Source organism: Cryptomeria japonica, chromosome 3 (genome assembly GCF_030272615.1).
Source record: "Cryptomeria japonica chromosome 3, Sugi_1.0, whole genome shotgun sequence".
NCBI classification, from domain to species: domain Eukaryota; kingdom Viridiplantae; phylum Streptophyta; class Pinopsida; order Cupressales; family Cupressaceae; genus Cryptomeria; species Cryptomeria japonica.
Genome location: NC_081407.1, coordinates 812,708,354 through 812,720,436, shown reverse-complemented (window position 1 = coordinate 812,720,436; position 12,083 = coordinate 812,708,354). Strand labels below are relative to the sequence as shown.

The 12,083-nt window shown below is 37.5% G+C and overlaps 1 protein-coding gene across 1 annotated transcript in view; it reads left to right on the top strand.

Moving 5' to 3' along the window:
* The first annotated feature begins 945 nt into the window (after positions 1–945).
* The window catches only part of LOC131874383 (uncharacterized), a 34,623-nt gene continuing 23,485 nt past the window's right edge, over positions 946–12,083 (top strand). The window contains exons 1-2 of the mRNA XM_059217729.1: positions 946–1,495; positions 1,630–1,715. Coding sequence (XP_059073712.1) covers positions 946–1,495; positions 1,630–1,715 — 636 coding nt within the window. The remainder of the gene's footprint in view (positions 1,496–1,629; positions 1,716–12,083) is intronic.

Sequence of the window (12,083 nt, the reverse complement as noted above, 5' to 3'; positions counted from 1 at the left end):
GATGGAGCAAAACTAGTCATGACCACTCCTTACCACCATCCTAAGGCCTACAGAGATGAGATTGAGAAGACCATCAGGGAGCTTCTAGACATGGGATTCATTAGACCGAGTTCTAGTCCCTTTGCTTCTTCAGTTGTACTGGTGAAGAAGAAAGATGGGACACTATGCATGTGTATTGACTACCATGCACTTAATAAGAAAACCATTAAGAATCGATATCCCATTCCATGCATAGATGAGTTGTTGGATGAGCTTCATGACTCAGTTTATTTTTTGAAGATTGATCTTCGATCAGGGTATCACTAGATTAAGGTGCGGGAGTCTAATATTCACAAAACAACCTTCAGATGCCATTATTATCATTATGAGTTCTTAGTGATGCCTTTCAGTCTCACCAACACCCTTGCTACATTTCAGTCGTGTATGAACCACATATTTAATAAGCATTTGCATGAGTTTGTATTGGTATTCTTTGATGATATATTGATTTACAATAGATCATGGGAGGAACATCTGAGGCACTTAGATGAGGTGTTGAGCATTATGGAATCTCATTCCTTGTATGCTAAGATGTCTAAATGTGAATTTGGTCTCACTGAGATTTTATACTTGGGTCATGTCATAGGAGTTGAGGGAGTCAAAGTCCATCAGGAAAAGATCCAAGCTATTATTGATTGGCCATCTCCTTGGAATATTTCAGAGTTGTGTGGTTTCCTTGGTTTATGTGCTTATTACAGGAGTTTTGTAAGGGGTTATTCTCATCTTTAAGAACCTTTGACAAATCTCACCTGGAAAGGGGCTTTTAGATAGACTCAAGAAGCATATGAGGTATTTGATAGACTTAAATAGGTGATGAGCACGCGTCCTGTGTTGGCACTTCCTGATTTCACCCAACCTTTTGTGCTTGAATGTGATGCTTGAGGAGAAGGTGTGGGTTCAGTACTTATGCAAAATCATCATCTTATTGTGTATGAGAGTAGAAAACTGAAAGACAATGAGAAATTATACTCTACCTATGATAAAGAAATGTTGACTATTATGCATGCTCTCTCAAAATTCAGACAGTACTTAGTGGGGAGGAAATTCATTGTTAGAACTGATCATAACAGTCTTAAATACTTTTTAAGACAAAAAGATCTTAATGAGAGGCAGCAAAAATGGGTCAGTAAGATCCAAGCATATGATTTTGACCTTAAATATGTCAAGGGGAAAAATAATGTAGCCGCTGATGCACTATCTAGAAAGCCATCCATTGCTGCCCTTTGTTCTTTGAGTGAGATTTCAGCTGATTGGAAATGTCAACTTTTAGTAGAGTATTCCAAAAATCAGCATGCATGTGAAATTATGGATGGGATCGTCCAAGATGACAAGTACACAATTGTAGATGATGTGATTTACTACAAGGGAAGAATTTATTTAGTTCCAGAATCCAAACTGAAAAATCAGATTTTACATGCTTTTCATGACACTCCTGTAGCGGGACATCAAGGGTATGGTAAGACTTACAGGAAGATTAGAGAGAGGTTCTCTTGGAAAGGCCTCAAAGATGACGTCTTATAGCATGTAAGGGAATGCATTACTTGCCAACAAAATGAAACTGAAAATACACATCCTGCTAGTTTGTTGCAGCCTTTACCCATTATGGAGCAAAAATGGACCAGAATTTCAATAGATTTTATCACGGGTCTTCCCAAGGTGCAAGGGAAAGATTGCATGTATGTAGTAGTGGACAGATTGACAAAATATGCTCATTTCTTTCCCATAGTAGCAACTCATATGGCTTCACAGGTTGTTGATCTGTTTTTCAGAGAAGTTTTTAGGCTCCATGGTCTTCTAAAGACCATTGTCAGTGACCATGACAACTGATTCTTGAGTTCTTTTTGGCAAGAGTTGTTTAGAATTATTGGCACTGAGTTGACACCTAGCACCAGCTATCACCCTCAAACTGATGGACAGACTGAGATTGTGAACAAGTAGCTTGAGGGGTATTTACGCAACTATGTGTCAGGACAACAGCGTTCATGGGTTTGTTGGTTATATCTGGGAGAGTTTTGCTACAACATGACACATCATATGTCTATTGATATGACTCCTTTTCATGCACTATATGGTTACGATGCTATGACATTCATGGATTTGGCACTTGGTGATAGTAGAGCACCATTGGGATCTCAAAAGATGCTATGAGGGTTCAAATTAGGGCAATTGGGAGACATAAGGACTTGTATGTGGAATTATTTGGCATTATGTTTTTGGATATTTTTATTATTTTGCTTTGCAATTTGCTTCCATAGCAAGTACAACAGGTTTGGAGACCAAATTGGAGACGAAATCCTTCAATTTTGGGCAGGTTGGACGAAACCCCAACTATTTCTATCAAGTCAGCACTCAACGAAACCTTCAAATCAAGTCTAGAGGACCATTTTCATAGGGTTTGTGTGATCTTTCTGCAATTTAAGAGGTTGAGGCTCAAATCTGGGTAGTTTATTGGCACTTTCCAGCAGATGGGAAACATTTTTGGGCAGCCGTATCTCTCCCTAGGGCAGCCATACCATCCTTAGTTGCCTGGAGATTCAAATAAATAGTTGGGAGGGTTTTTGAAGCAGTAATTGTTGGTAAAATCATCGTCAGGGCATAGCTAAGATAATTTGGCAATCAATTTGGACAAATCTCAACACATTTGGAAGCAATCAGCAAATTATGAGGGATTTGGAAGCAATTTGGATGAAGTCTCCTGGTAAGTTTTTGGAATAAGCTTCAAATCTCCTGTCTGATCATCAAATTATTTAGATAGTTATTACTAAGGTGAATAACCTCATTGGAGGAGTTGAATTGCATTGGAAGCTATTATTTTACAAATTGTCAATAAAACCCTTATTCCAAGATAGGCGTGGGATCACCTGGTATGCAACTTTGTTCTCTCTAGATAATAAAGCTTCCAAATTTTGTTTTTGTAGTTGTTGTTAAAAGTTTTTAGAATATTCAATTCTATTTTAGTCAATTCTTTCATTGTGCTTCTTGCATACATCTCCATACAAGGCATTAAAAAACACAAAAAAATTAGAAACAATTCAAAAACAAAACAAAAATCCAATCATCCTCATCGCTGGTCAAAGATTAAGATTTGAAACTATCAGCAAATGCAAATCAAACTTTAGTTGGGGATCTTTTAGATCCCCGATTCACAACAATCTTGCATCAACCAAAAACATTTTCCTTTTTGTTTTGTTTGCAGTTTTAGTTTTCCTTTCTATTTGTCCCGGTTTTGGCTCACCGGATCCTATGGAGTTGGATTCTACTTGAAGACTTGATCATCTTTCTTTCTTTTAGACCGCATCGCATCTAGACCACTTACCAACAAGATATCGCTGTTGGTTTTCATGACAGTTTCTTGTTACTGGTTGTTCCTTTGTTACCGGTTCCCTGAGACTTATTTTGGTGATCTACTGGAACCCATTCTGAAGCTTCCGGAGCCTTGAGTATTGATTTCGATGTTCCTTGGCATGTGGCTGACCTTTTCCTGCAATCTATGTTTCCTCCTTTGTATTTTCTGGAGCAATCTCTTGGCAGAGGCCGACCTTGTTCATTTTGCACGTTAGGTCTTGTTCTTCGGGGTTTTGATCCCTTTTGGGCTGACTAGATTCTTTGGATCGATATATATATATATATATATATATATATATATATATATTTGTAATCATGCTTTATAATGTAATCATTTAGAATCAATTAGAGTATCAGATAGATAGACTGTGGCTAGAAGCTAGATCTTTCGATTCAACGTCCCGGTTGTGACCTATTCTACCAGGCCTATGTGCCGGTATGTTGTAACCCAGTTGTTACCGGTTGGATGTAATCAAATTTCATGAAATAAAACTATATGTTCTGCATTGCCTCCATCATATCTGTGTGTTTTCATTGTGTTTACTCTTGCTGACCGGTTCAGATTGATCTCTTTGAGGTCCCTCCTCACCGATGACCGCTTCAAGTGGTATCAGAGTGAAGTTTCATTCTGAAAGTTGCATGTCTTAAATTTTGTTGTAGGGTGGAAGATTGCGGATCCGACCTACAATTGCAGAGGACTAGCATGAATCGATGGCACGAAGAGGAACTAGAAATGGTGGAGCGCATGGGAATGAAGACCCTATTGTGATGGAGATGTTACGAGGAATAGCAGCCCGATTATAAGTCGTGGAGATAAACTAGAGAAGAGGCTGGCATATTGAAGATGTAAGTGAAGATGAAGGAGAAGAGGCCCCGACAGAACAAGTGAACCTACCGATAGTTGATTCAGATGAAGAAAGGTTTTTAAGGGTTTTAAGTAGGGCGAACACTAAACCTCGTTTTACCCCACTAGGATATGATGGGAAGTTAGATTCAGATGAATTGATGGATTGGATCTCAGAGATGGAAAAGTATTTTGATTTTGAAAATACTGTAGAAGAGAGGAAGGTGAAATATGCATGTACCTGGTTGAAATGTCATACATCTCTTTGGTGGGAGCATTTGCAAGTTGATAGACAAAGAAGAGGTAAAGAAAATATTAAGACATGGGATCGGATGATTGCTAAGTTGAAATCAAAGTTTGTCCCGATGAATTATCAAGTGGATTAGTTCCAGAAGTTGCAGAACCTGAGACAAAAGGAATCTAGTGTGAAGGAGTACATTGAAGCATTTTACAAGTTGAAAATCGGATCTAGACATGTTGATAATAAAGTTGAACAAATTGCAAGATATTTGAACGGATTGTGGATGATTATATAAGATGAACTCAGTATGATCATATTGGAGATTGTTGAAGAGGCTTACCAGTATGCACTAAAATTTGAAGAGAAATTGAATAAAAGACATGAGCAAAGACAGAGAGGTAGAGGTGGAAGGTTTACCGAAGGAATATTTCAAGGAGGAAGAGAATATACCAAAGGAAGAGGAACCAATACAGATCAGAATAAGGACAAGGAAGTGAGATAAGAAGGTAATTCATACCGGAAGGATGATAGAAATTTCTACCGGGGGAGAGAACCGGATGGTTACCAGAATGAGAACTTTGGAAGACAAGATAATAGAATATTTAGAGGAACTTGCTTTAAATGTGGAAGAGGACACCATGCATTCGAATGTAAGAAGATAGAGGCTACCGGAAGAGCAACAGTGGTGGAATAAAACCCCACTGAATCAGACAATAAACCAAAAGATGGAGAACTGGTGATGATGAGGAGAGCTTTGTTTCATGTTGAAGGAGCTGAGGAACCCTTGCAGAGGAAGAATCTGTTCAAGACTAGATGTAAGGTATCCGATACATTTCGTAAAGTTGTTATTGATAGTAGTAGTTCAGATAATCTTGTTTTAGAAGAGATGGTGAATAAGTTGAAATTGGAGAGATTGAAACACCCTAAGCCTTATTAGATAGCATGGATTCAGGATGAACATAAGTTCTTAGTAAGTGAACAGTGTTTGGTAAAATTGAAAATTCGGAATTATCATGATGAAGTTTTGTGTGATATTACGCCTATGGATATTTGTCATCTTTTGTTGGGAAGACCTTGGCAATTTAATAAACATGCAATACATGATGGGAGGAAGAATACATACACTATTGTGGCTAATGGGATGAAGCAAACCTTGTTAGCTTTGGAGGAACCTTTGAAGAATGAAGTATGTACAAATGCCAGAATTTGTTTAGTAGACTGAAGGAAATTCGTGGATGGACCGAGACATGAGAATTTGTGTTTTTCCTTAATTCTTAAGAAGATTGAGAGACCAGAACCGGAAGAAGAACAACTAGAAGAGATAAGATATTTACTGATAGAATATGAGGATATCATCTCATATAATGTACCTGATGGATTGCCACCGGTTAGAAGTATTAGTCATTGCATGGACTTGATTCCCGGAGCTAGTTTGCCTAACAAAGATGCACACCAATTGACACCGACAGAGAATGAAGAACTGAATAGACAAGTGCAGGAGCTATTGAAGAAAGGTTTGATCAAGGAGAGTCTGAGCCCTTGTGCAGTATCAGTAGTATTAGCACCTAAGAAGAATGGAGAATGGAGGATGTGTACTGATTCAAGAGAAATGAACAAGATCACAGTGAAATAATAGTTTCCTTTGCCTAGGATGGATGACATAATGGACTATTTGAGTGGATCAAAATACTTTACAAAGATAGATTTGAAGAGTGGATATCATCAAATCAAGGATTCGGGATCAAAGAAGGTGATGAGTGGAAGACAACATTTAAGACAAATAAAGTACTATATAAATGGTTGGTGATGACTTTTGGGTTGACTAATGCACCGAGTACTTTCATGAGGCTGATGAATGAGGTATTGAAGAAATTATTGGGTAAGTTTGTTATTGTGTATTTGGATGACATTTTGGTTTTCATTAAAACAAAAGAGGAGCATTTGTTGGAGTTAAGACAAGTTTTACAGAGGTTGAGAGAAGAAAAGTTGTTGACCAATATCAAGAAGTCTACTTTCATGAAGGATGAGTTATTCTATTTAGGATTTGTGATATCTAAGGATGGTTTGAAGATGGACCCTGAGAAAGTAAAAGCTATTGTTGAGTGGCCTACACCGAAAAGCATTAGGGAGGTAAGATCATTTCATGGATTGGCTAGTTTTTACCGGAAGTTTATCAGAAATTTCAGTTCAGTTTGTAACCCTATGACTAATACCATGAGAGGAGATCAGAAGGAATTCAAGTGGACCACTGGAGCAAACAAAATTTTTGAATTATTGAAGTAGAAAGTGACTGAGCAACCTATGTTAGCTTTACCAGATTTCAATAAGGTATTTCAAGTGGATTGTGATGCAAGTGGAACAACAATAGGAGCAGTCTTGAGTCAAGAAGGGAGAGCAATAGCATATTTCAATGAGAAATTGAATGATGCTTAGAAGAGATATTCAATGTATGATCAGGAATTTTATGCCATAATTCAAACCTTGAAGAAATGGAGACACTACTTGTTTCCTAAGGAGTTTGTGATGTATACAAATCATCAAGATTTGCAGTATTTGAATAGTCATAGTAAGTTGAATCAGAGACATATGAGATGGATAGAATTCTTGCAAAGTTACACCTTTGTGTTGAAGCATAGAAGTGGGAAATCTAACAAATTTTTTGATGCATTGAGTAGGAGAAGGAATTTGCTAACAAATATGAGAGTGACAATATTAGGTTTTGAAGACTTGAAGACCTTGTATGATGAAGACTCGGATTTTGCAAAACCTTGGAAAGCATGTAGAGAATCAGTTATTGTTGATAGGAGCAAATGGTTGGATTATTTCATTCAGGATGGGATGTTATTCAAGGGAGTTCAGTTGTGCATACCTAAGAGTTCCATGAGAGAGAACCTAATAAAAGAGAAACATAATGGAGGTTTAGCTAGACATTTTGGCATTGACAAAATAGTTGCATTGCTGAGTGAGCAGTACTTTTGGCCCCAAATTCATAAGGATGTTAAGAGATATGTGCAGAGTTGTAGATTTTGTCAAGTTGCAAAAGGTAGTAGTCAGAATGTGGGATTGTATAAGCCTTTGACAGTACTGGTAAGACCTTGGGAGGATATAAGCATGGATTTTGTACTTGGATTGCCTAAGACACTGAGAGGGAATGATTCTATATTTGTGGTAGTGAATAGATATTCAAAGATAGCTCATTTCATACCTTGTAAGAAGACATTAGATGCATTACACGTAGAAGACCTATTTTCAAGGAAGTGGTGAGATTGCATGGATTACCTAAGAGCATAGTTTCAGACAGAAATACTAAGTTTGTTGTCTATTTTTGGAGAACACTTTGGAAGAAGATGAAGATAGATTTGAAGTTCAGTTCTACTTTTCATCCACAAACTGATGGACAGACAGAAGTTGTTAATCAGAGTTTGGGAAACTTGTTGAGATGTTTAGTGGGAGATAAAACCGGAAGTTGGGATTTGATCCTTGCATGAGAAGAGTTTGCCTACAACAATTCAATGAATAGAAGTACCAAAAAAACACCTTTTGATATTGTTACCAGAGTGCATCCTAGAGGAATAGCAGAATTGAGAGACATTAGCAGTGAAGACCGAAAGAGTTCAGAAGCAGAAGATTTTGTAGATCACATGGAAGCATTGCACATTCAAGTTAAACAACATTTTGAAGACATGAACAACAAATATAAGGAGAAGGAAGATGAGAAGAGGAGACATAAGGAATTTGAATTTGGCAATGAAGTGATGGTATATTTGAGAAAAGAGAGATTCCGGGTTGGAACTTATAATAAGTTGCAGATGAAGAAGTTTGGAACCTGTAAGATTTTGAGGAAGATCAGTTCCAGAAATGCATATTCAACATTGCAGATCTCCATGAGTACCATGAACCCAAATTCAGTGAGCATAGTGTTGCGGACCTTGAGAAACAATTGCCCCAGAAGCAACCAGATCAGATTGAAAATATTTTGGACAGTAGGATTGGGCGTAGTACCCGAAACAGTTAGTACAAAGAATATCTTGTGAAGTGGAAGAGTAGACCAGTTGAAGATTCATCTTGGATTTCTTAGGTAGAGGTAGACCGCCTTGGTTTCCCTTTTACCCTAGAAAAGTGAGAGGCTCACTTTTTCATTAACCTTGGATGTCTGATACAGGAGAATCCTCGGTTCACAACAATCTTGCATCAACCAAAAATATTTTCCTTTCTATTTTGTTTGGAGTTTCAGTTTTCCTTTCTATGTGTCCCAGTTTTGGATCACCGGATCCTATGGAGTTGAATTCTACTTGCAGACTTGATCATATTTATTTCTTTAAGATCGTATGCATTTGGATTACTTACCGACAAGATATCACTACCGGTTTTCATGACAGTTTCTTGTTACCGGTTGTTCCTTTGTTATTGGTTGCCTGAGACTTGTTTTGGTGATCTACTGAAATCTATTTTGAAGCTTGTGGAGCCTTGAGCATTGATTTTGATTTTCCTTGGTGTGTGGCCGACCTTTTCCCACAATCTACATTTCCTCCTTTGGATTTTCTAGAGGAATCTCTTGGAAGAGGCCAACCTTGTTCATTTTGCAAGTTAGGTCTTATTCTTAGAGTTTTTGATCTATTTTGGGCCAAATGGATTCTTTGGATATATATATATATATAATCATACTTTATAACGTAATCAATTAGAATCAATCAGAGTATCGGATAGATAGATTGTGCCTAGAAGCTAGATCTTTTGATTCAAGGTCCCGATTGTGACCTATTCTACCAGGCTTGTGTGCTGGTATGTTCTAACCTGATTGTTACCGATTGGATGTAATCAAATTTCATGCAATAAAACTATCTGTTCTGCATTGTCTCCATCATATCTGTGTGTTTTCGTTGTTTTTACTCTTGTTGATCGGTCCAGATTGATCTCTTTGAGGTCCCTCCTCATCTATGACTGCTTCAATAAATCAGTCGAAGAACTTGCATGTTGATCCTAAAGGAAAAGATAAGTTTGATAATGGAGGCTTCACAAAGGTCAAGGACACAAGAAGAAATAACTCAATAAGACCGAACTATGCTGCCCTGAGGAGACAAATGAAAATAACTTCAATAATGAGTGGTGTGTACCTAGATTCCATGACTACTGTTACAAATGCAATACATATGGTCATAGAATTGTTGATTGCAGATTGATGCACAGGTCTCCTCCTGTTTTTGAAAGCAAAAATTCATTTGCAGCACTTAGGAATATGAATGTCACTTGTTATCATTTTAATGAATATGGTCATAGGAGTTATGAATGTAGGAGAAACATATCTCAGCCCTACAATAGTTTTCCAAATTCATCACTCTTTGTGAATGTAAAATGTTATCTATGTCAAAAAATGGGCCACATTGCAAAACATTGTAAGCTTAGACATACCAAACAAAAGAAGAAAAGGTCACATTTGGAACCAAAGACAAAATCAGATCAGAATGTGACAATAAAGAAGAAGCAAGAATCAAATCAAGTATGGGTAGAAAAGGAAAAGGAAAAAGCTTAGTCAAGTTTGATTGTTCAAACTGCCTTGCATACTGAAAGGAAAAACTTATGGGTAGTAGACAGTGGCTACTCCAATCACATGACTGGAGATAAGAAGAAATTCATTAAATTGGAAGATTGGAATGGTGGCTCAGTCAGACTTGGAGACAACACATCAATCAAAATCAAAGGAAAAGGTACTCTTAGAATAGATGGAAAATTAAAATCTCATGATGTATACTCTGTGGAAGATCTAAAGCATAATTTGTTGAGTGCGAGTCAAATGTGTGACAAGGGATATAGATTTACTTTTGACTCCAAAGGATATGAGATTAGAAAGGAAAGCAATGTACAACTTGTTGCTAAAGGCAAAAGGATAGATGACAATATATATAATCTTAAGGAATGCTTTGAGTCTCAATGTATGATGGGACATGTTGATGAAAGTTGGTTGTGTCATAGAAGACTGGGCCACATCAATTTTGATAACCTTGTCAGGGTAACCAAGAAAGGGTATGCAAGACACATACATCAAATCATTAAGCCAGCAAGCACCTTTTGTGATGAGTGTCAAAGAGGAAAACAAACCAAGGTCAACTTTAAAACAAAAGCATATTCTACCACAAGGCCTTTACAACTTGTACATACTAATTTGGGTGGACCTACAATGACAAGAGATCTAAATGGAGAAAGATACTTCATGCTGCTCATACATGATTTCTCAAGGATGACATGGGTCACCTTCCTACAAGACAAATCACAAGCCTTTGAAATATTCAAAATCTTCAAGAAGATGGTTGAAAAGAAAGTGGATATTGTTGGCCCAGTTTGTCGTTGCGTCAAAAGATTGATCTATCAACACCCGATACAAACTGCAGAGATATGGATCACATGGGAGGTGATTAGTCCCTTGTCATGAATCTCAAGGGGAGTGTTGACCATTTTGCCAACAATCTCCCCCTCAGCATTACCCGAGGGGATTCAAACCCGTGGCCCAACGCTCTGATACCATTTGTTGGGATCCAAGAACGCTGAGAGGGGGGGTGAATCAGTGTTTTGCCAGAATGAATAGTTTTTAACTTTCTAGACCATGCATATATATACCGGTAAACAAATAAACATATAATAAGAAGCAAGTAAACCATCCACATAAATGAACACCATAACACACAAAATTTATACGTGGAAAGCCTCAATGAGGAAAAACCATGGTGGGATTTGTGACCCACAATATCAGTTCACTGGCCATATGAAAATATATTACATATAATAGGGGCCTACACTTGCAGGAAGGTACACTGCCTAGAGCATACTTCTCATCACTAAAGAGCCTCACTGACTACAAGATTTTTGCCAAAGTAAATTACTAAAAATGAACTCAATAATGCATCTGCTATGCCAAATAGAGTACCGGTTATGGTTCTGCTTTGTACCGGTTCATAAACTCTGAACTGCTACCGGTATCTCTTCTCCTCCAAGAATGCTTTCCAAGCTATCTACAGATTATTTCATGATATAGAATTCACTTACAAAATGATCTCCATACATATGTTTTGCATCATACAATTCTTCTATATTCTCCTATATCCACACATATCATATGTCTCATTACCTTGCAAAAATAACCTAGCAGACTGACCTATATACCTATTACAAATGAAATGCCTTATGTCGGCTTACAATACATTTACAAAAATGCCAACCTTGACAATATTAATTACAAAATTATTTAAGTAAATCCTCCTTGATGTCGACTTCCAAAGAAGTATTGATGTTGGTGCAAGTGTCGGTGTCGGTGTAGCCTCGAATGCTCCAAAGCCAGTATCCATCGGTATATGCTTCCTAGTGCTGGTTTATGACTTCCATCATATCTTGTTGCCATCAATGACAACAAAATGAATCCAATGAGTGTCAATTGCCAACAATCTCCCCCTTTGGCATTAATGGCAACACTCATGTGAAAAATGGATTCCCTGCCAATATGCTCCCCCTCAGCTATATACTCCATCTGAAATGTGTTTCCTTGATATTTTTCACATATGAACATACTCCCCCTTTGACATTAATGCCAAAGACCAGTGAAAGAATAAAATAAATAAAAGAATA